At 34.6% G+C, this 24,240-nt stretch overlaps 4 protein-coding genes across 7 annotated transcripts; 1 reads left to right on the top strand and 3 right to left on the bottom strand.

Moving 5' to 3' along the window:
- The first annotated feature begins 1,511 nt into the window (after positions 1-1,511).
- LOC127898611 (F-box protein At4g00755-like) lies at positions 1,512-5,095 on the top strand. 2 transcript variants are annotated; one of them, XM_052437310.1, is made up of 6 exons: positions 1,512-1,724; positions 2,189-2,328; positions 2,557-2,973; positions 3,095-3,255; positions 3,987-4,105; positions 4,600-5,095. In XM_052437310.1, the coding sequence occupies exons 2-6, from the start codon at positions 2,202-2,204 to the stop codon at positions 4,856-4,858; spliced, it is 1,083 nt and encodes a 360-aa protein (XP_052293270.1). In that variant the 5' UTR covers positions 1,512-1,724; positions 2,189-2,201; the 3' UTR covers positions 4,859-5,095. The 2 variants fall into 2 exon arrangements, with proteins under 2 accessions (XP_052293270.1, XP_052293269.1); XM_052437309.1 differs by lacking the exon at positions 1,512-1,724 and adding an exon at positions 1,749-1,891.
- Positions 5,096-5,284: 189 nt separating this feature from the next.
- LOC102625032 (peroxisomal membrane protein 11D) lies at positions 5,285-8,744 on the bottom strand. 2 transcript variants are annotated; one of them, XM_006490947.4, is made up of 8 exons: positions 8,537-8,744; positions 7,259-7,458; positions 6,925-6,999; positions 6,751-6,825; positions 6,580-6,660; positions 6,387-6,461; positions 6,095-6,268; positions 5,285-5,514 (listed from the first exon to the last, which is right to left on the bottom strand). In XM_006490947.4, exons 2-8 carry the CDS (start codon positions 7,448-7,450, stop codon positions 5,479-5,481), a joined length of 708 nt encoding a protein of 235 aa, XP_006491010.1. In that variant the 5' UTR covers positions 7,451-7,458; positions 8,537-8,744; the 3' UTR covers positions 5,285-5,478. The 2 variants fall into 2 exon arrangements, with proteins under 2 accessions (XP_006491010.1, XP_006491011.1); XM_006490948.4 differs by lacking the exon at positions 8,537-8,744 and adding an exon at positions 8,373-8,530.
- Positions 8,745-10,115: 1,371 nt separating this feature from the next.
- LOC102624738 (vacuolar protein 8) lies at positions 10,116-13,657 on the bottom strand. 2 transcript variants are annotated; one of them, XM_006490946.4, is made up of 2 exons: positions 13,067-13,657; positions 10,116-11,990 (listed from the first exon to the last, which is right to left on the bottom strand). In XM_006490946.4, the coding sequence occupies exon 2, from the start codon at positions 11,979-11,981 to the stop codon at positions 10,299-10,301; it is 1,683 nt and encodes a 560-aa protein (XP_006491009.2). In that variant the 5' UTR covers positions 11,982-11,990; positions 13,067-13,657; the 3' UTR covers positions 10,116-10,298. The 2 variants fall into 2 exon arrangements, with proteins under 2 accessions (XP_006491009.2, XP_024948333.2); XM_025092565.2 differs by having other exon boundaries at positions 10,116-12,903.
- Positions 13,658-22,209: 8,552 nt separating this feature from the next.
- LOC102622432 (ethylene-responsive transcription factor ERN2-like) lies at positions 22,210-23,097 on the bottom strand. The gene has a single exon (XM_006491398.2). It carries the CDS (start codon positions 23,095-23,097, stop codon positions 22,210-22,212), a length of 888 nt encoding a protein of 295 aa, XP_006491461.2.
- Positions 23,098-24,240: the final 1,143 nt, after the last annotated feature.

Consider the following 24,240-nt stretch of genomic DNA (forward strand, 5'->3'; position numbering starts at 1 on the left):
TCGTAATCTTCTCTGCCAAACATATATACTTAAAATAATATAAAGTTAAGATATAATTAAATTTTTTATTTAATAATTATTAATTATATCTTTAAAAATAATAAAAATCAACTCTCCGCTAAATTTAAATGCAACAAATATTAAATTAATAATAATAATAATAGGATTTTTCTCTTATTTAGGCCCTACTCAATATAACTTGGTAAAACCTCTTATAATATAATATACAATATATATTTTGAGTCATGAACCGTGCTCACCTTGTTAAGGAGGAGATTTAACTGCCATGAATGTATTTAAAAATTCGATTTACAAATAAAAACGAATATTACAATAAAAGAAAAATGTTTAAATTTGTATTTTCTAGAAAGGTTTTAATTTGGATTGTTATTTACCTGTAATTGATGTCAGAAAATTTTCTGCTTTCTTTTAGGGGGAAAAAAAAATCTCATCCGTGGGAATTGGAATCAAAGTGTCTGAATGGTGAAAGAAATAATTTCAAAATTGTTCAAAGAGTTATTGAAAAAATATATATATTAATAGCCTAAATATAAGATTTGATATTTGACTTCTCTTAATTTATGAGTGAGATTGGCTTTTTCTTATTAGGAGGAATCAATAGAAAATGACGGTAAAATTTTTTTTAAGCTGATCCATTCTTTTGTTCTATTATAATAATTTATGAAGAACACACGACTTTTCAATATTAATACATATGTCGAAGGATCAATTCAAACTTCAAAATTATTTCTCATCCAAAGAAACAAACGAAATTGAATCAAAATCATACCCGTAAATCATCAATGTAAAACTGTGTTGGTGTTCAAACAGAGGATTATAGATAAGTTAATAGTATGATTTATGAAATATCACCAAAATTTTCTAATATAATTGAAAAAATTCAAATGGAAAAATTAATTTTGAAATTTTGATTTTGGATTTGAGAAACAAAATGGGCCCAAAGAAAATGACCGGAGGGTACTTGATTGGTACCCAGGTGATGGTCGAGGGTGCCCAGGACAAAGTAAGGAAAATTAAAATAGAAGTTTGTGTTTTTGCCTTAAATTTAAAAATTGAATTTGATTGAAAAATATATATAAATATCTGAATAAATATTTATTTTTAATATTATAAGTGATATTTTATTTATTTTTATAAATAAAAAATTTTATCAGAAAAAATAAAAAGCAATCTTTCTATAAATTTATACATAATATGTTTAATAGATTTTTTGGGGATAAGTTATTTATTTCTCATTTAAATAAAAAGAATCACAAAAATTTATTGTTTTAATTTCAATGTAAATATTTAAATATCGAAACATAATAAATTTAGAAAAATAAGTAAAATTTTCAAGATTTTAAATATTTAACAAAATAAACCTAATTTATTCCTTAATAATTTATCGACCGGGTCCCAAGTAAATTAAAAAGGGGAATGAAATCCATCAAAATAACAATGGCAGTCAGATAAGATTTAAAATATATCTAATGAATTAAATTAATTTTCGAAATTAGCTTTCACCAAGCTTAGCCATGCCTATGTGTGACTCCCAGTCACATGCCACCTCGCTCTGTGGCAATAATCAGTTACTCACCACCACCAACAACAATTCTCTCTCTCCCCAAAATTATTACGCTTTCTCGCTCTAGGGTTTCGCACTTTTGGGGATTTTTCTTTTGATTCCTCAATAAAGGGCAAAAATTTAATCTTTTCTCTCAACCGTGAGTCTGTGATTCCCATCCCCTGAAAAGCTTTTTTCTTTTTTGTTATGCTTTTCGGTTTAATTTTCTTCGTCAATTTCGAGCTTTTAATTTTTAGTAGTATATACCTTTGAATTTTAATGGAAAATCATAATTTTTGTGACTACTTTCTGGCCGTTTATGCGAGTGTATGTTATTGAATCTGAAACCATGTTAATAATGTATGCAAGTTTTTGTAGAATTAAAAATCCCTAATTTCTTTCATTTTTGGTTCAATAATTATAGGAGCTTTCAGATTTTTCATTTGAACCTTGCTCTCTTTACCATCTATCTTCACTCCTTGAATGTATTAAAGGGGTTTTCAGGAATTTGTGCCTGTGCGTGTGTTTTCTTTTCTATGGGGCTTTTAGGCACCGTTTGGATTTCTCCAAGTTTTATTTTGCTTATCCGTGCAAGTTCTTATTTACTGTGTTGCATTATTTCAGTTGGTCAGTTCAAATGGAGAATCGAATTGATTTTGTGAACTGGCTTGATCCCGACATGTCTATTCAGATCCTCACTTGTTTGGATGATCTATCTGATCTTCTCCGTGTTACCTGTGTCTCACGTTGTTGGCGACAGTATGGTAAGCGAAAGTATTCAGTAATGTCTATGCTTTCTTCTGTTTTTGTACCAACTTCATGGTTGTAATGCTGAGGGGTGAATTACTTGTTTTGTCTCTACTTGATGGAATTTTTCAAATGTAGACGTAGCAGAAAATCTATGGTCTTGTCCTAAAAGGTTTAAGGTTCTTTATGTGTTTTAAGATTGCAGTCTTGTCGCTGAGAGATACATAATTTTCTATGTTTTGCAGTCATTGCAAACGGTCTCTGTCGGCAGCTGTGCCTAAGAATGTTTCCTCAGTTATCGAAAGTTGTTCATGTAGTGGAACAAAGATATGGTACAAAAGACCCTGCAGAGGTGGGATCTAGTAATTTTATGGAGTGGCAAAATTTGGAGAGGGAGCACAGAGCTTATGCCTTTTTAGCACGAGGTTGTACAACATTTCCTATTAGAGATTTGATTTCAGAGCCAATCTGTGCTTCCAGCACTGATAATTATCCAGAGGAGAGCATCGACAATACTCTGGAACCTAGAGATGTAGTTGCGCAGAGAGCTTCGTACTGGTCAAGTAAAGGAAACAGCAATCCCGCCGAGCCTGAAATGCTGTTATATAAGTTGATGGGTGATCTGTGTGTTATTACTGAAGTCAGCATACAACCTTTCGAAGGTTGATCGTTTTAGAAAATTGATACTCGAGTTCTTCATTCCAAATTTCATTCTTTTTTTTTAAAGGACATACCAAATTTAATTCTTGTCACTGATGATAAGTTTATGTATTTTTTGTACAGCTTATTTTCAATGGGGTCTACCTATATATTCAGCCAAAGCTGTGCGCTTCCGAATGGGTCATCCAAAGTCTCCTGTGGATGTTCCCTTAGGTGAGTCATATAAGGACTATGAAAATAAATTCATCTGGACGTACACTTCACAAGAGTTCCCAATGGCCCAGGTAAGCTGTATTTCTAAGCTGTATTTCTAACTGTGCTATTACCTATATTGTTGCAATCAACTGAAAAGAAGCTGAAGTAAATATGAGTTTGTAAAGACTGTAATAGCATCTAGAGAATAAACCTTCAATAGATCTTCTCTTGCACCAAAATATTATCATTTGACATAATCACCTTTTGCATAATCTCACTTTAGATTGAGATAATGAGTTCAGATTGTGTGCACAAAAGGAGCCTGACAATTATGTAATTGCTGGGGGTGCATTATGGCACATTCCCGCAGTAAGTCAATTCCATGCACAGAGATTTGATGTAAAGAGTGGCTGATACCTTTCAAGTAGCCAAATATGGATTAAAAGATGGGCAGTCCTTGACCATTGCATTTATCAGTGCCTAAAATGCCTTTTATCACCAAGAACTAATTTTGTAAATGGGAGAATAAACTGCTCATTATATTTTGTTTCAATTTGAACTTACTTTTGAGGACCATGGCTTGCCGCAAAAGGTCCTAGAAGCTGGCTGAATGCAACCGAAATGCACTTTCAGGCCTAAACTCAATCTCTTGATTGAAAAGTTTAGGATATTCTTACGAGTCAATGGCAGTATTTTTATCATTTGGTCTTCATCATTGTAAATTGTTTGTTTTGAGCTGCTATGTGACTCTCTGAGTGACACTTTGTTTCTTCTATATTTCCCATCCACATTCTAATCATCCTAATGAATTCACCAACAGGAGAATCGCCTCCAGACGTTCAAGCTTCCAGAACCTGTTTTGTGCATTGGTGGGTTTTTGCTGATTGAACTTCTGGGTAGGGTTCAGAGACAAGATATGGATGGCTTATTCTATATATGGTTTGCCCCTTCCTCTCTTTTCAATTGTTCTTTTTTGGTATTCATGGTAAATTGTTGTGAACTTTTTCAGGATCAATGTGCTAGTACCTTAATTGAATACTTTGTTATTTTAGCCATAATTTTTAGCCATAATGTTTATGTCACAGATCAGCTTTGAGTTCCAAGCTTATCCAACAATATCTTTACATTAGCATTGGCCAAACTGATGGCTGTTGGATTATGAGTTTTAGTTGATACACTGTTTTGAGGGCTTTGATGATTCATTTTGGCACCATTTTATTGATTAGAGAGAATCTTTTGAAAATTTTACTTTCATTCTGAACAAAATAGATATTCATGTCTTTTCATTTTTTTTTTTAAAAAGATGAGACATTCATGTGCTTATCTTTGGTTAGAAACTGTTATGATCATTTTGGCTACTAGCTGTGTATGAGGAGAATATGTATTTCCATCGTATACTGGCCTAATTTTGGTACTTTATTGGCATATCACAGTGTGTCTCATGTTCAGATCATGGGACGATCATTATCACCTGCATTCGGTATTGAAAGCCCTGAACCCTCTGGGAGATTTGCATTGAAGGTTCTGAGTTATGCTCAACCCACACTTGATGATCCATCCTTAATCCAGAGTGCGTATTTACGGAGGCGTGTGGGGCAGATTATAAACATCTTGCGGGGCAATGCTGTAGATGTTGTGGAATATGAGTGGGGTGAAGAAGATGATGAATCAGATGATGAGTTCGTTCTCTAGTGTGTCACATAAATCTAAATTGTATCTCCTTTTTCACTTTGATCCCTGCTTTTGCACCAAGTAATAATTCCATTTGGAGTGGCATCGTCTAAGGCCTTTTTATTGTAGTGCTCAGGCAGAAATGTATGTACTTATTCTGCATTCTCCTTGCAGTTCACCGTGTAGCCTTTGTTCGGCACCAAGTTGCTCGTTCTTTCCCTCCACTCTGGGGAATAATGGAAGTTTGAAGTTATAGTTTCCCTGTGCTCAATAGAAACATAATCTCACTCTAGAGGTTCATCTCCAGATGTCAAAACCGAGAATGGCAAAATGAGCTTAATGACGATTCTGTTTAGTGCCTGATTGTTTAATGCTGGTTGACAATGCAATGTGGTTTTCTCTGATATGGATGCTAACTGACATTTAAATTTTTATATGAATCATAAATGAAAAGACAAGCCAGGGGTATTATTACTACTTTAAAAGAGCAGAGTGATCTTGACGACAAGTGGAATATTTTAATGTCACCTTATAAGGTGGCGAATTGAGCAAAAGCATACACCAACATCTGACTTATGTAACCACTACGAATAATTATTTTAATGTCACTGAAGCTTGTGCAGCAAAGCCGCCTTCTCCATTCATGGTGCCTTGGCTTTTACTGGAGCTGGAAGTAGCTGCATCACAAAGAGCAAAAATCTAATCAGAAAATGAGCAGTGGCTAGTTGCAGTTTCCGAGAATTATATTGACCCAAAGGCTTAATCAGGTCCCGTGCTGCCGTGCAATGCTAGGATTATTTAAATTTTAATTTACTGTTTATGAAAGTCAAAGCCAATTTTTATTTTATCACTACTTGTCAATATACTAATAAAAAGTTTTTAAAAAAAGTTGTCAAAATACATCTATGGACAAGTCACATCAAGATAATTTCCCAAGTAACAAAAATCTTCATATTCATGATGACTAAAGATGCCTGATGCTTCTTCTTCATCCTTCGTTCAAATCAGACCATTGTCAAATATAGTGTTTTCTTTTGTTTGGGTATTTTCAAACTCACACATTACCGTCCTATGTTCGTATATTTCATCGTTCACGAGCCAATATATAACTAACGCACTAATGAAGATATCAACCGAAAATTAACTGTAGAATTTGAAACCTGATATCAAGAGATGGGTAGCAAATCCAAAGGCTCCGATATACAACTAACACAGTAATGAAGATATCAACCGAAAATTAGCTGTAGAATTTGATACCTGATAACAAGAGATGAGAGAGGTAACAAATCCAAAGGCTCCTGTTACACGAGGAGTAACTTTCTTGGGGGCCAATTGAAGCAGCCCAACCGCCACCACAATGTCCATGGCTGATTTGACAAGTGCTAGAGACCTCTCATTTGATTTTTTAAGTTTAGCTTGGTATTGTTCATTCTGCAATAAATCCCAAGGAAAAAGAAAAAGGGATGGAGAAAGACAACAGTTAGCTAGGTATTCAGTAGGTGCAAACGTTTCATTGTTAACTTATTGCGGAAACGTTAGGTTGGTATACTTTATGCTTATCACTGTCCTTAAGCTCCTTCTCTAACTTTTTCATTGATGTAGAAAGCCTCCCAAGCTCTCCAAGCTGACACATGGAAGGGATAAATTGGATTAGACAAAACCATCATAACAAGAAACTATTCCAAATTTAGAATTCCAACATATAGAAGCCAGTGGTTAATAGAAAACTAAAAGCAACACACCTCAACTAATGTGCTACAAACTGAGGAACCCATCCAACAAAAAAGAGATATCCGACCAAGCAATTCTGCACGCTCTTTGTTCTGTTGCAAAAGTACCATCGTAGTTGATCTTTTTGGGGAGGGTAAAAAAAAACTTACAAACCTAAAATGAACGTACAGAACTGTCTTTACCTTGTAGATGCCTGATCTGCCAAGCCAAACGACTTGATCAAGAAATAAGAAAGTTGACAATAATGCATTCTTGGACTGAAACATGCAAACAATTAAGAAGTCAAAGCCATGGAAGGAAAAGGGAGAGGGGAAAAAAAAAGACAATAGAGAAGCCATTTCACAAACTATTTATACCTTTCCCAGCAAAACAAGTGGAAGCGGAGTTCCTTGGGGAACTGGGCTGATAAGAGCGTGCAAATCATTGACAAACTGCAAAAACCAGAGTTACAACCAAATCATGTCAGCATGAGACACATAGAAATATAAGTTCAATATCAGATTTCAACAAACGTTTCAACTAAACCTCAGAGAGAAAATAAGTTCACAAATCTGCTTCTTTCTTAAGCTCTTGCTTACAGCAGGCAGAATAAAACATTATCAGTTAATAAATGACATGTCATACAAAGCTACCAAAGAAACCAAAAACCTATGCTACGGTTACTTCAAAAAGAATACTATAAAGCGTAACCTTAAAAAGACGGAAAACTTTCCGGGCTAAGCTGGTTGACTTGTCAACATTTTGGGCAGTACCAGGCTGTCCATCACTCAAGAATTTTGAACCATATTGTATAGCTCTGCATATCTTGTCCCTGGCTTCAGCCTTATTCAAATACAAAACCACAAGTGCAAGTTCTGCTCTGGTTGCATCCAGTGTACTCATTTTTTATCCTGTAATCAAGGTATTTGCGGTTCGTTATGATTCATGTATAACTCAGATTAACAAAATAACATCAGGCATACAATGTTCAAAATACCACATCACAAATATAAAACAGAAGCAAAATATGTCAATCAAAACCAACACAAGTTAAATCAAGTCAAGCAAGAGCTTAACTATAAAAAGCATATTATCCATTGTCCAAGGGAAAGTGCCATTTGAAAGATCCGTCCATTCTCAACGAATTAGAAAACTATAAGGTGGAGACCATTCAATTAGAGGATAAAAATTACACAATTACAATTGGCAAAAAGAATTTGAACAGCTCATTAACAAGAATACATGTCAAGATAACTTTAGGAAGTATGATTAACCAAAAGTTGCAGCACTAAATCTTGTTACAACTTCAAATTTCTATCCAAGAATCATCACCATGAACCGCTAGCCGCCCTATAACTGCATGAGACAATCTACAGCAAAGTACATAAACATCCCAGAATAGCTTCTGCGTCAGATAATCTCTTCTAAACCGGCAGATTATGATACTGTATTTCTCCAAGAAAAACTCAGAAACTTTTAAATGAAAAAAAAAAAAAAAATGGTGGGCCGTAAACAAACAGAGAGCAAGAGAAAAAGAAAAAAAAACAATCTTCCTTCCAAGACTTTTTTTATCTCAACCCTCAGTTCAACTGCTAACCACAATAAATTTCCAAGCAACCCAACGGAGTAAAACAAGATGAGCGAATAATTCATCAACAAATGAATAAAATCACAAAATCTAAAAACCAATATCTAAAATCACATTAATTAATCATGATTCCCAAATAAAAATCAAAACCCATAACTCAATAATCAAACAAAAAGCAGCTTATTGCAGTAAGCTTTCACATAAACATAAACATAAACAAAAATCGATTTTACATACCTAAAGTACAGATCAAAAGGTCCAAAAAGAAGAGAAAAATAAAAACGAACTGGGGTTTGTTTATTATAGGCGAACACAAAATTCTTTTTCTTTTTTTTTTCCCCAAATCTTACTAAGATACTCTTATTATGTATATGATGGATTGATAGAGAAGAGTATGGTACCGAAAAAAGTGCGCAACGATTTGGCCTCGAAAAGCTCAAATTTGGCCTTTTTTTTTTCTTATTTCCCTTAATTTTATCTGAGAAAAGTTGCAGAGGCTGCCCTTTAGTTAAGCTACCGTCAGCTATAGCGTCGTTTTGCTTCGGATGACCGGATTGCTTCTCTATCTCCGCAAATGATAGACTGTGATAAGGGCTTGTTTGGTCCTCTATTTTCCAATGTAGTAAAACAAAATCATTGGCCGTTAATTGTGTAACCGTAATTCCTCCGAGAGTTTTTGCATAAGGTCCCACTACCACAACTCATGATCCGACCGTTGATTTTTTTTTTGTTAGGGCGAAATGATTTACGAATTACGATCACGATTCATTTTCGTTTTCATTATACAATAATAAAGATAAAGGAGGAAACCGTAAACAAGTAATCAATGTATGTACAGTGTATAAATATAATTAAATTTAATATAACCATTATTTATATAAAAAATTTTAAAATAAATATATAATTATAACATTGTTTATTTATTACATGGGTGATAAAATACATGTGCCCCACAAGTTTTCTAAATTTGTGCTCCGTTCGGTTCACACCAATCCGAAGAATGAGAAATATGGACGGCTCTGTTCAGCGAGTCACTGCTGCGCTGTCACTTATCTGGAAACGCAGAAATCAGAAAATGGAATCGGTTGCCCCAAAACAAAACGTGCTTGTACTGCTCACTAAGCCCATTCTTTTGCCATCCTAAAAGCCCACTAAACACTAAGCTTCAAACTGTTGATAATGCAGCGCAGAATCAGTTGTTTACTCTTCAGCTAATTCAGGAGATGCGGATGGATGCTTTGAAGTGAAAACACAACAAAACTAGTGGGGTTAGGTCCTGGTGCTGTACAAGTATGACAACAAACTATATCTATCTTAAGTGATGTCGTGTTGACTTTCCATATCATTTTGCGGAGCAGGCCTAACTGAAATACCCAAAAGTTTTTTTTTAAAAAAAAAAAATCACAACAGTTCTCGTAACGGCTTTATTCTCTTAAACTCTCTGATAAGTATCACCTTTTCTGCAGCTGTCAAAAATATATTTTTCTTTTAACCCAAATTTCAACCATTGAGCAGTAAAGACCAACTAAAAGTGCACGAGCATCATGTCAGTCCCAGCAAGTTTTAGGTTGAAAAGCGTTCAAAGAGAAATCATTTATGATCTTATCCCCCACCGAGCGAGCTAGGATATGGAATCCAGGACAATGGCGGAGAATTGTACAAGTAATTATAAGGCTAAATGATACACAACAGTACAACGGAGTAAACAATTGTTCTCAGGCTCTCAGCGACTGAAAGCTGTTGACCAGAGATGGCACATTCAAATAAATAAAGCCTAATAGATACAAAGAGTAATAATAAAATAAATATGTAAAGAAAGCAATTTTAACCATTATTATGATCTATGCATAGGAAACAACAGTAGAAAAGAATAAAGAATGACAAGGGATAAAATCTTCATCATAACAGATCATGATTGCAACACGTTCAAGTGCAAAGGCAAGTTGTGGTAAATGGCGATATCGTTGAGAACTGAAGAAATTGGGGGGAAAAAAAAACATTATGCATTTTATAAACATTAATAATAATGACGTCGGTTGCATGGTTGAAACATTATGAATATCATTGACTACTTTTGTTTCATACAGATCATGAAACATCAACCATACAACAGAAGCTATAGAAGAGGCCTTGTTACACAAAGGGTGATTTTCTTGTCATTTTCTATTTTCTGCTGAAAAAACTTCTCAACCTTCCTCTTTCCAATCGCTCGAGGAGCTTCCTTGCACCTGGAATGTCCATCTCAGAAAGCTTTTTAAGATATCCGATTGCACCATAAGAAATCATCAGCTTCTTACATTTCTTACTTGGAGAAAGAGATGCCAGGCAGGCCACTGCATATTTCTTTGCAGTGTTTTGTGGACTTGGGTCGAGCAATTGGACCAAATTTGGCACACTTTTATCATCCCTTTTGACTTCTCTGCAGTTCTGCGGAAGCGTCACCAAGCTTGAAATTGCTTGGGCTGCAACTTCTCTAACACTATTTGGTTTAGCTTCAAGCAACTTGATGAGCAGAGGTGTACACCCAGCTTCACCCACCAATTTTTTCATCTCTGCTGAGGTGCAAACCCTACAGAGAGCCGATGCAGCAGCTTGTTGTGCACCCAATGATCCTGCCTTAAGCACATGCACCAAACGAGGGAAGAAACCAAGAGAAATCAAAACCTCCTGAGAAACTGAACCAACCAAATTCCTCAATGCCCCAACTGCAGACTCCTGGGGCAAAGGACCATCAAGGTATGCCAATAAGCTTCGTATTCCACCTTCTGAAACCACAGACCTTCTTAGATTCTCATTGCTGGCAGTGAGATTCTGCAAGCACTCTGCAGCATATTCCTTGGATCCCAATAAAATTCCACAATCTAGGAGTTTGATCATAACCGAGACAATCCCTTCTTCAGCAAGCATTTGGCGAACCTCAGGAACAGCTGATATATTCTTCAACGTACAGGCAGCTGCTGCCTGCGAAACAGAGTCACCAGTTTGACAGATCTCAATAAGAGGTCGAACCCCACCATGTCCCACAATTGCCCGGGCCATTTCTGCCGACATTGACAATCTTTGGAGCGAAATTGTGGCCTTCTCTTTACCCACAGTGCTACCAGACTCAACAAGCCTAATGAGAGGAGGCAAAACACCTTCTGAAACAAGCCAATTCTCACAACTACCTGATTCAGCAAGTGAGCATATCACAGTAACAGTCTTTTCCCGTATACGAGGAGAAGTTGCTGTTAACAATTGGACCAGAGCAGCAATATTGCTCCGCCCCATAACAGCCAAAACATTCTTTTCATCCTCTTTCATGGCCTCAACAAGGCTGTCAAGAGCTTTGTGCTTTGCCTCCAAGTGCCCGATCTGAAGCCGTGCAAGTAATTCCCTTGTATTGCCATGTGTTGTAGCTTCAGCATCTGTTGAAGAACCAGCCACAGACAAAGGCAACGTAGCCTCCCCAAGCACTCCTGTCTTGATTAGAAGTCCACAGTCGTGCAAATTCAAATCCAATTTCCCTGATAAGGCATCGAGATCGCTCTGCATCCTAAGCTTCCCTTCATACTTCTCCTTCACACATAACTCTGCCAATTCAATTGCTTCCTTCAATGTCTTTGACACTGCCTGCAATTGCTCCCTACACAATGCATTTTTGGAAAAGCAAGGATGGCTTGACAAGTCGGATAAATGCGACGGGATCTGCTCCAATTTGGAGATTATCATCTTCCATCTACCAGGAAACCCCTTAATCTGTCTTGCCTTCTCAACAGCCACTGGAACAAGCTCTTGTGCATGTAACAGCCACTCATCAGCCGATTGAATATTGGCCAATGCCCCGTTACCACCATCTTCCACCATGATTATAATCTGGATTGGATCAAACAAATCAGCTGCAGAGTTGTTTTAACTGAATTCGATAGACAACCAAACCTTAATACAACGTCCCAGATGAGGAAAAAAAGGATCTCTGGATAGAAAATTTGAAGGCAGTGGAGCAGTTGCAATTATAAGGCGTGTAATATTATAAACTATTATTATTGCAAATAAAATAAGACAAATTAGACCAACATCAAGCCTCTCGAGAATCTTGTATGATCACAAAAAGCTTGTTTGCTGAAAACAAGACCCGACCAACACAATCAAAGTACCTAAAGATGCCCCCACGAGTAATTTCCACTGTTTAGTCAAGTGATATCATTAAATGCCAACCATAATTGATTTTTTTTTTATAACACGTACTCATGGAGACACAAAAGTTTCTAAAATATCGTTAAATGACGATGTAAGAAGTTACTTTTAACGGCCTTGAGTGCCGTCTAATTAAGAAGCCGTCGTCGGTGAGTAACTTGTTTGAAATACCAAAACACCCTTTTACATATCAAGCAAAAAAAGAGAGTTCCATCGTTACTGTGAGGGGCAAATTGGTGAGAGACAATGAAACCCACAACTTTACTTTTCACCAAGAAGATTTGATGCTGATTCCGATCTACATCCAACGGTCAAGAATCACAGGAGAGACAGGAAAAGTAGGAATACGTATTGCCATTTTCACCCCCTAGCTGGTTTGACTGAGAAAGAGAGAGACTTCCCTTTGAAGAGAAGATAGGAGGAGTCTCTATCTACAGTTGTACATATGTAGAGTGTATTTAAATTCTCCTCAATGGACCCAACTCCACTAAAAATCAAAACAAGTACGCAATGAACTGGAGAAAATTTTCAAATTTGGCGTGCTTATGTATACAGACACCAGAAAATGGGTCTCTCTCTCTCTCTCTAGTTTCTGAGTAAGCACAAAGAAACAGATTAAGAAAAATGATAGCAAACAGATTTGATCAATTGTGAAGAACCCAGATAAGAACAAAACAAGGAGAAGCCATTTGCAGAAGAAAAAGAGGAAAAGCAAGAATCAAAGAAAGCAAACGAAAAAAGCGTCAAGAACCAACCTTTAATTGAGACTCAGAAACTGAAATCTTGATCTTCTTTTTTCTCCAGAAAGCAACCCAATAAAGCTTAATCTTCAAAATTCCAGGAATTGGCAACCCAGAATGGCTTTATCTTCAAATCTATTCATCACGTTCTCTCTGAACTGAGACCCAACAATGCTTCCATATTTAGCAATCAACTACAGCTAGAGCATTCCTGAGAACCAGACATGTACAGAAATTGTTTGTTTCTTAGTGAAGAAACAGACACTTAATGCTCGAAATCACGGAACAAAACGCAAGAAACTTCAACTAAGAAAATGAAAGAAGCTCTAGTTTGAAAACCCAAAACCCATTAAAGTATTTTTCATTTTTAACGGAACAAGACAGAACAAATAATACAACAATCACGATCCAATTCAAAAATCAAATTTTACTTCAAGTCCCTCTCTCCTTTTCTGTTCATATAGAAGCCGTGTCAGGTCTTTTGTCCCTTTAGATTCTCTCACTAAAATAAAAATTCAGAAAACGCATTAATTATTTTAATTTTATATTATAGGCAAGTAGTAGTAGTTTTAGAGCGAGAAAGAGAGCGTTATGGAGAGAGAAAGAGCTTGTGTTTGAGACAGAGATGCTTAACTGTCCAGCATCATCAAAAAATCTTACGGCTCTGATTTATGTTTGGACAGAGGATATGACCGTTGAGATTGGATGAAATTTGAATGTGCTTTTCAGAATTTTTACGTTGAGGTGACGTGGCGGTGTACGCCACGAGCGATATAGGGTCAGCTTCAAAGTTTAAAAAGCGTTCATGGTTGGTTTAGACTGCACATGCGTGAAAGATAACTTCTTGAGACCTGTGTGACTGCAGAGCGAATTTACAAACACGGACTCAAAATGGATGTAAAATTTCAAGACTGCCACCAAAATATAGAATGGGGACAGCTAGGCCCAGGTAGGGAATGTGAATTAATGGGCGGGGGTAGGCTTTTCCGAGCCTTTCTTAGAAAAAATGAGGGTCGGGCCCGTTGCGGGCCTGGGTTTTTAAAATTTAAAATTAATTTTTTAAGTTGTTGTAAATTTATAAATTATAATGGTTTAATAATCAATTAGTTATTATAATTTATAATGAATTAAAAGAAATAATAATTTAAAATAAATAAAGTAAATAAAAATTTAGAGATTTAATTTTTTAATATTAGATCACCTAGTTCAAGTATTCTCTTAATTATTTAATGCTTAAGAGAGAGTTTAACATCATGATTATAAAATTTTATAACATTATTAATTTACAAATTAAGTATTCAAGTAATAATTACACTTTTAGATTTTAATTTATAAATTTATATTTAAAAATTAGATGGTTGGGCTTGGCTTAAGTTTTTTTTTTTTAAGCCCTTCTCCAAGCTCTCAAAGGGTTGGGGGGCTGGGCTGGATTTTTTACTAAACCTAAGCCTCAGGGGTCAGGGCCTTGTTATTTAATATTATTATTTTTCTAATACAATCATATTTATACCCCCCACATTATTTTATTAATGATTTTATCATTTATTAATAGATAACCGATCCATCTAATCAATACTTGAATTTTATATTTCAAAAAAGAAATCAAATTTAAAATTTTGAATTACACAAGTAATAATATGTTCGAATTATCAAATCATACAAAGTTATGATTATGTCTATCTCATCATGAATGTATAAATTGTAAACACGCAATTTTAAGGATTATGATTGTTTTGGACCCTTAATATTTCAAAATTTGACTATTCTATAATTTCATACAGAGGGTGTCATTATCTTTAATTTATATATGTTGTTAGGACTCGTTTGATCAATTATTTGAAATGGGGATGCCTTTTTTTATAATGTTCACATGGGACTTGACACATCATTCCAAGACCAAAATGCTTTAAGTATGTAAGAAGAGAAACATAAGAAAATACCAAAGCAAGATTTTGAATAAACAATGTGAGACGCGTAGCTTCAAGTTACAAGAAGGGCAGAAACTTCGATAAGATGTTGATGTTGTTTATGCTTTTGAAGTGAAAATGTGAAAATGGCATGTTGCTTTTTAATAATCAAGGCCAATAGCTTCCTTCTTTAAAATCAATGGGTTTAATGACAGAAAACGAGAAAGGCCTTTTGAGATCACAAGCGAGATCACCAAGGTGCGTGTCATGTGCTGCGTCCATTCTGGCCCGGCGTTGGCAGGATGGAACTGTGCTGTATGTCCGCTAATCGGTCTGTGTATCTTATGTCCTCTTGGCGCTGTAGCCAATCCATCTTTATTAGTAGGAAGGGTATTTGACACTCCAATGATTGGAGTCCAATCCTTGTTGTTTGCTGCAAAATAAAGAAAAACCGAAAGGTTTTCTAATTTTGATACAAAAATCATAATATTACCACGCATTTGGCTATTGATTTCCATAGATACGAAAAAATACACAAGCAAAAGTCCAAATTTTTAAGTCTAAAAAAGTAAGCTTAAATAAGATTGAGTTCTAGTCAAAGTCTAGTTCAACGGGACTATTCTGAAAGGTCCTCAAGGCTTAATGAATACACTTGAGATTTCTTATCAAACACAGGCAATTTGACACAAAAATTGGCATGCGAATTGCCACGCAAATATTCTACACGCGTAAGATCACGCCAAGCAAATATGCAAACTAGTTAAAATACTTTCCTATGCTACAGAGAACATGCAAAACTTATTTATGGGACCTTAAATTCATGCGATGGCCGTATATGTAAAAATTAAGGCATTATACTTCATGCTATTGATGTCATGAAAGAGCATATCTTGTGTAATATACTTTATATCATATCACATGTCACGCGATAAATGTGCTTTTCATACAGTACAAATGAACTCAAACAACTCATTTGGGGCTCACTGTGATAGGTGTGGTGCGGACGGGAAGAGGAGTGATCCAAACTAATTATCTAGTAAATATATTAAGGTTCGATCCATTTGGTGGCTACGTGGGATCGTGCAAGATTTAGTAGATAATATAACTAGCAAAAGGCTTAACTTTAATGTTTAACATAACTAGGAACTCATTTGATAAATTCTAAGATTATATATATCACTTACATGATGACTGTCATTTTATAATAATTTATTATCTTGTTATGTCTGTGTAGAGAGAGAGAAAGAGAGATTTCAATCAGAGATCCAGGATCATATTAAAGTTAAAAATAAGGTAGAAGATAAAAAATATAAATTTCAATACACTAGAATGACAAAATACATTGAATTAGAATTTGTGTTTTTTTGTCTTTTAACTTATTCCTAACGTTAATATGGTTAGGCTTATTTTTCAAAGGATAATATTGCAATTCACATTTGACTATGACTCTTCAACTCCTAATGCAAATATGGATCATAAATACATAAGGTGTGTTTGGGAGTGAGGTGCTATAGCTTTTAAGTTACAATTATTGTGGAATAAAAGTTACAGCTATGGAATAGAAGTTGGGAAAAAAAATTTACTAACCTGCCAAAGCCCAGCTACAAGTGTTACCAAACACCTTAGTAGCTGGGTTTTGGCAGCCCAACTATCTCACCACACTCCCAAGCAGACTAATAAACCTATAAATGCATAGGCAACAAGCATTAGAAAGAGTAGAGAATTATTATATTATACGATTCAATAATCATTGATATAAAGAGTAGATAAATGATTGAATTATCATTCATATAAAAGAATTATGATTCATATAGAGATCACAACTTAATAAGCTATAGAAATAATAATTAAAGTAGTCCTTTATTTTGTAGAGTCCTTTGGATCCGACCCGATACTTTGTGAGTGTGATCACTTCTCTATATACATTTTCCTATCATATTTTTCACTATTTTTTTTTTCATTGTGTCTTTTTGCAGGTCTTTTTTTCCTAGAGCCATGAGAAGCTACAATAGGCCTTTTTTCTAGTCTATTATCGCTTCAAGAAGGACGTAGGGTTCAATTTTTTGAATCCTCCTTAAGGGGACATGTCAACAATTACAAAAACTCCCCTATAATCACTAGCATTAACATGTGTACTTTGCATTTGATAACTGATAGCTTTAAAATAATCTTATCAATTTATTAAACATATACAACAAATAATGATTTAGTCCTCAATGATGCTCATCTTACGATGACCAATAGTGCCATATGAGTTGTTTGATCGATCCACAACTTAAGTACTATTCACAAGGAGCCACAAAATTATATTGTGTCCACATGCTCACTAGATCACATTAATATAACAATTCTATCAATTAAAATAGATATATAATCGTATAAGCAATGCTGATAATGAGTAAGTGTCTATATATATGGCATTCATTTTATCTTCATCAACAAAGAAGTGATATTTTCCATTGAGCAAAATGGAAGATGTATCAAGGACCTACATAAACATAATATGCCATATCAAAACTGAGACATGACCGATTCAATTTTGTGTGGTCTTACTATCATATTAAACTTGTCATATGGGTAACTGCTTGTTTAATGCTTATATTTTAACTTAATTGTCTGTTTTGTCCTCATATTTTAAAAAAATTCTTAAAATATCTTGTAATTAAAAATATGTTACATTCTCACCCTTTGTTTTTATTTTGTTATTACAATAATATTTTTGCAACATATTCTTGTCATTAATTTATTTATTTATAAAAAACTTAATTAGTAGCTTAACCAATAATTATTCAGTAACAAATTAATCAATCAATATCAGAGTGAAAAAATTAATATTTTTTATACATTTAAAACAATCTTGCTAACAATGATTTATAAATCAATAATATCAGTCAACTTAAAACAATGTTTAGTATCCTCTACAACAATCTTACTAATAATTATTTTATAAAAAAATTAATTTACCAAACTTATCCTAAAAATAAAATAATAGTATAAAATTTGTGTAAATTTATATGTTACTTTAAGGTTAATTTGATAAATTTTTTTTTCTTTTCATTAATATCCCCAAAAATATTGTTGCAAGTGTATTATTGTCTAAGAAAAGAAAAAAAATAAGGGTAAGAGTGTAATATAATTAACGACTATAATATCTTAAATTTTTTTTTTATAATACAGGAACTAAATAAATACTTAACTAAAAATTTATTAAGGACGAAATGAACATTTAACCTTGTGATATCATTCAATTGATACATTAATTTTAGCATCAACATAAAAACTCTTTTAGCGGGACCGTGTGGCAATGTCTATATTTTATTTGAAATTAAACCAAGTCAATTATTACTACAAACAAATAAAAAAATTTGAAAGTAGGCCTCTCCTCTCTTTTCTTTGTCTCAGAGTGAGAGATGGAATTAAAGTTGCTATATCAATTTGAATTCAATTATTTTTCCCTTCTTACTGAGTTTTGTTTTCGAAGTTGGTTTTTCATATATTGAGGGCAGTTTATATTAGTCCGCGCACAAGTGCCATGCAAATTGATAACTTGCCAATGGGATTGGGCCTAAGCACTTTTGTTGTTGGAGAATGGAGATCTAACATATTTCAAAAATTAATTAATTAATTAAATGGTTTTACCTAGTAGAAGTTTTTTATATATTAAAATCTAAAACCCTATGTTTGTTGAAAGAGAAATTTTAGAATATCTCTCATATATGCATGATATATCATGATACGTGTTATTAAATTTAATATAACCATCATTTACATGATGATTTTTTAAAATAAATACAAACATATCATATTATTATTTACTTATTGTATGACTGATATAATACCATTAATGTATTTTAAAATTTCTCCTATTGTTGGGGAGAAAAACTTGTGTATAACAATTCTACCAACCTATTAGAGTGGTGTTGTTATAGTGGTGATATCAGTCAATACTATGCATGAAATGTATCTCATAATGAGATGCAAGACTCACTATAGTCCTTATAAAAAATTACTACTCTGCTGAATGGCAAAACACAATTAACTAATTCTAAAACCTTACCAAGCTAAAGTAATAAAATCATTGTATACAAGTTTTTCTACTCCTTCAGAGTCACAATGAGAGTTGATTAATGCATCTTCTGCATTTTTTAATAAGAGAAATTTTAAAATACATCAAAAGTATTATATCAGCCAATAAGAGAGTTTTTTTTTTCTTTTTAAGGAAATATTTTACACTCGAATCTCGATGGTTGCACAGTGCATGTACTTGCATTCATAGCTGCTTCAGGGTTTGCAAGATTGCAATATGTAACCTGTGAATCGCCCAACTTTGTAGGCTCCAAAGATACCAGAGCCAAAAATTTGAAATTGGGTAAAGAAAATCCATGCAGTGTTCACAAAACATCTATACATATTAGAATCAAATGTGCAAGCTGCATAAAGAATGGCCCGTGTATATATATATATATATATATATAGAGAGAGAGAGAGAGAGAGAGAGAGAGAGAGAGAGAGAGAGAGAGAGAGAGAGAGAGAGAGAGAGAGAGAGAGAGAGAGAGAGAGAGTTCCCATTAGAGGTGGCAAAAATACCCGCCCAGTCCGGACTCGGACCGTACCCGGGTGTTGTGGGCCGGGTACGGGTATGAAGCCGGGTCGGTCTTGGACACCACTTGATAAACCCGAAACCCGGATTTTATTAAAAAAATATTATAAAATATATATTATTTTAAATATTTATATTTATTTGACTCATTTATTATACATATATAAAGTTTTAAACACTTAAAGTTTATATTTTCATGTCAAATTTTATTAAAATAAATTTAAAACTTATAAAATTACCAAAAAATAAAAAAATATATACACATATAATATTAAAAAACATAAAATTTGGATACCCGAATTAAAACCCGGCCTGAACCCGGACCCAGACCGGTTGCATCCGGACAAAATCCAATCATTGCAATACCCGGACCCGGCCCGAGATTTTGCCATCCCTAGTTCCCATATGATATATAGGAAACTTCAAAGTTCTAATTAGCAGCTGGTATCGAAAAAGTCTATGATTTGAAGTCCAGAAGCTTGCTTTTTAAGCCACACGTTGAGACAGACCCACTTTTAATAAAGTCCCGCAAACACTTTGTTGAGACTTCGCACATTTGCTTCCATACGAATGGTTTGCTTTTTAACTTTTTAGATCGATCGATGATAATCATATCCTTGATTATATATGTACTAATTAACAAGCAGTCAAGCACAATTAAGAACCCAAAAATTAAAAAAAATGAAAAAAAGAAAAAGAAAGTTGCTTAACGATTACTTTGTTTTATCCTTATTGATAGCAATTGCTAGCGATGGAGTTTAATATTCTAACTTAACTCTCAAAGCACGAAAGTGAAATTAAATATCTATGAGATCATTACGAACGTAGATGTCCGATTAGGATCATTCAAATTCAATCATTGATAATATAATTATTTTACTCAATGGGAGAAGTACAAGCCTCCTATACGTACCCCATTAATTAACCGTGATTTGGACTAATTGCATCATGCAGTCATGCACTCTCGTGGTGACCACTGACCACGTTTACGAAGAAAAATCCAATGTCTGTCCTTTGTGTTGTTTTGTTCTTCCTTCACTGGAAAGCGACCTCCCTTCACTGGCCGCATTCCTTTCGTATGCAATGGTAATTGATCGGAATAGATTTCTCTCCTCGTATGATCTCTATTGAATTTTTAAAGATCTCTGTCTTTTAATAGTAATGTATGAATATTTTAATCCTAATTAATTAAATAATTGTTTACTTGTTCCTTAAAAAATTAACTATTACATTTTGTATGTACAGTTATAATTTTTAATCAAAAATAAGATTTGAGTGAGTTTTCATTGCTAATTGACTGCTTGAACTATCTTACTCTTACTTTGAATGATATCATCAAAAACATGTATATCTTATAATTTTGCAAAATGAAGAATTTTCTATGTCAAGTTATTGTTGTGAACATTTTTTGTGATCAGAGGTAGCATTAAAACATCATGTCATATATGTACACATTATGTCAAAATTTGACAAATGAATTGAAATTTACTAGAATAATCGAAGTAAAACCTTATCAACTAGTTGTATTATCTTTAGCACAAAGAAAAGTTAATTGAAAGCTGTTATCAAATTTTTGCAGATATAATGTGGTACAAGCGGCGTGGTCTTGGCTTCAACTTTGATGTTACTAACCCGAGTGCCTCTGGTTCACAGAAAGGCTCTCTAGGCATTAGCTCACCTTCATATAATTTCTTTCGTTATTTTTCTTTTGTTGGTTATTTATTTTTTTAGCATGGAGGTTTTGGTTTATATCCTCCTTCAAATATTTTATTTTTATTTTAATCTATAGATGGGGTAGTCTCACCTAAGCCCCACCCTATGGTGGTTTACAATTTAAAAGTGAAAAAAAAAATCACGTTGTCAAGGCTCTATTGGCCCAAAACGGAATGTACCGGATTTTTAGCACGTACAACCATCAAACCAGAGACCAAAGCAAGGCTCGACAAAACAGAAAGTATCATGGTACGTCGTCCTTCCCTGAAATGGAACTTTCATGCTAGAACAACAACTAGCATGAAAGTCGATTTATTACGACATTATATATAGCTCATTAATTGAGTCATATAGCATCAAATTAGCATATACTATTCCAATGACTACAAATCTACAATTAGAGGTTCCTTCGGGCCCCTTTTCTAGCTGATTGCTGAAGGAAAGAAACTAAGGGGCTAATGCATAAATTTTGTAGACTTTTTGAATGATTAAGCACTATAAATGTTGCAATATCTTATTGCTGGAAGTCTCGAATCAGGATGACGTGAAGACATTCGAAAGCATTGATTCCTGCTTTAATTTGGATGCATGCTTTGATCAGTGTATTAAATTTCACCGTAAACTTCGATTTTGGCCTGGACTTCCCCCCTCCAAACCACAGAGAGATAATGGATGCCTGCTATCGTTATAGTTTCTTTTTTAACAACAGTATATCATTGAACACATATGCCTTATATATGATCATATTATTTGAAATTGAAGTGTCATAATTAAGTTTCCCACTGTACACACTTTAGAGATCACCAACTTATCGATGGTCATCATCACTGCAAAGTAAATAAAAACAGAAACAACTTCAAAACTAAAGGCTAGCAACAGCTAGTATAACTTCTCATGCACCCTTGAAATTAAAGAAGCTTCATAATCAAAATAGCATCCTATATATGATCAAATTCAGTTCTACATTGTGGGGACCCACTAAACGTTGGAGGAACAACAACAGAGGAAGAAACCTTGAACCTCTTACTCCTCGACCTCGAAGCCTCAATCTCACTAGTGCAAGCACCAATATTCTCCGGGCTATCAATCCACCCCATGGTTGGATCGACAACAACTTCCCCGATATCCGAATCCAGCCCGTCGGAGTCCAGCCCATGTTGCCGGAACCCACCCCACTCAGTGCTGCTACCATCAGACACAGTACTAGAGCTTTCCCAAGATGATGGGTCATGCATATGGTCAGCTGCTTGAGGTACGATGATGCTTGGTTGCACAACTTTTTCAATGTTCTTCAAATCCACAGGGGTTTGGTATTGGTAGCTCCTAAAGTGGAAGATACTAGCAAAAGTGAAATGATCACTCACTCTACTCTTTGTGGACTTCTTGTTATTTTCCGAAGTCCTAGCCATGATGCTTTGTAGGTTCTTGCTCAACTTGGCCTTCAATGAAGAGAAGCTAAGGCCGTTGCGCCCATCGGATTGAGCCACAAACCTTCCATTAACACAGGGAGAGGAATTACCCGAATCCGAATGATTTAGGGGATTATTATTATTGTTAACTGCCGATGATGCAAAGTTTGTTCGAGCATTTTCCCCACGTAGGGCACGAGCAGCTTCGTCATAGGCTCTTGCAGCTTCTTCAGGGGTATCATATGTGCCAAGCCATAACCTCACACGTTGTGATGAGTCCTTGATTTCAGCCACCCATCTACCTGACGGCCTTTGCCGGACTCCAACGAACCTACGAGCCGCCGGTTTGGTTGTTGCTTGACCGCCTTTAGAATTGGTGGTTGTGGGGTTCTTTGATGTTTCAGATCCAGCTGCCATTAGCACCTAAATTTAATTATATTTAAAGATTCAAGTGTATTTGGATGTGATATTATTTAGGGTTTAATTTTCCGATGAGTTTTGTGAAAAGAGGGAGAAAAATGTTTTATGAGGCATAGACAGTACTAGGCTGCTGCTATTTATAAGAACATTGTAAAATTTTTGGTATATTAAACTATTTTATATGCATAGAGTACATTAGATTTCAATTAATTCATATTTGAGCTGGGTAAAACTATAAGGGCGGTAAAGTTTTTTCAACAAATATTTAACCTAGTTACATTCTTAAGGCTCAAACTGAGGATCTTAATTAAGTTAAAACAGTTCAATGCCAACTGATCTATACGCTTGTTGATTAGAACTAATCATGAGATCAGTACGTACCGCGACTAACTGTGTACAATACCTCCCATCATACCAACATGACTTGCTTATCCTTTTCGTGCTAAATTTTTTAATGTCCCTCTAATCGACGTTTGCACGATCAAACTAATTAAATTGCTTCCACTGACTTGGCCCCACATCCATACACTCGGCTTATAATAAAACTCCGCCATGCAATTCCCACTTCAACATAAATTCCAAACCCTATTATTTTATTAATTATAACATTCTCAAGTAGAAACCAACTCCAATAATGAAGCTTAATCGTGAATAACTGGTAATAGAAAAATGCCACTCAAGAAGACTTGTTCCCTTTTGCAAATATTAATTTCTCAAATTAATATAATTTTTTTTTTATAAAAAAAAGTGTCAATTGGATACATGCACTAAAGTAATTACCCACTTGCTAGTTATTGCTAATTATTGCTAATTCCTTAATTAATTTTTTTTTTAAAAAAAAAATAAGTCCACAACAGTACGTATCTCCATCTCCAACCCGTATCTTTCTTTAATTTGAGAATTAAGAGCCGTGGCTTGATCATCAAAAACGTACGTAATCAGGCAAAATTACAGGGACAAGGCGACAGAAGAAAGGCGGTCCGGTTTTGTCAGCTTGTAAATGATGAAACGGATTTGGGACGTTGGATCCGAATTTTAAAAATCCGGCGCGAACAATTAATTTAATTAAGGGTGACGTGTAACTTACCGTTGGAATTTAGCACTTGTTGATGGAATGACTGGTGGGCCCCGTAAACCCGT

Source organism: Citrus sinensis, chromosome 3, assembly GCF_022201045.2.
Source record: "Citrus sinensis cultivar Valencia sweet orange chromosome 3, DVS_A1.0, whole genome shotgun sequence".
Classification (NCBI taxonomy): domain Eukaryota; kingdom Viridiplantae; phylum Streptophyta; class Magnoliopsida; order Sapindales; family Rutaceae; genus Citrus; species Citrus sinensis.

Bases quoted from the DNA above. Each gene is read 5' to 3' on its own strand.
- LOC127898611 (XM_052437309.1), top strand. The intron at 2,329-2,556 runs GTAAGCGAAAGT...TATGTTTTGCAG, and splicing joins ACGTTGTTGGCGACAGTATG to TCATTGCAAACGGTCTCTGT. The intron at 4,106-4,599 runs GTTTGCCCCTTC...GGCATATCACAG, and splicing joins GATGGCTTATTCTATATATG to TGTGTCTCATGTTCAGATCA.
- LOC102625032 (XM_006490947.4), bottom strand. From the start codon at position 7,450: ATGAGTACACTGGATGCAACCAGAGCAGAACTTGCACTTGTGGTTTTG. The intron at 7,000-7,258 runs GTTACGCTTTAT...TGGTTTTTGCAG, and splicing joins AAGTTTTCCGTCTTTTTAAG to TTTGTCAATGATTTGCACGC. The intron at 6,826-6,924 runs GTATAAATAGTT...TGCATGTTTCAG, and splicing joins CACTTGTTTTGCTGGGAAAG to TCCAAGAATGCATTATTGTC.
- LOC102624738 (XM_006490946.4), bottom strand. From the start codon at position 11,981: ATGGTGGAAGATGGTGGTAACGGGGCATTGGCCAATATTCAATCGGCT.
- LOC102622432 (XM_006491398.2), bottom strand. From the start codon at position 23,097: ATGGCAGCTGGATCTGAAACATCAAAGAACCCCACAACCACCAATTCT.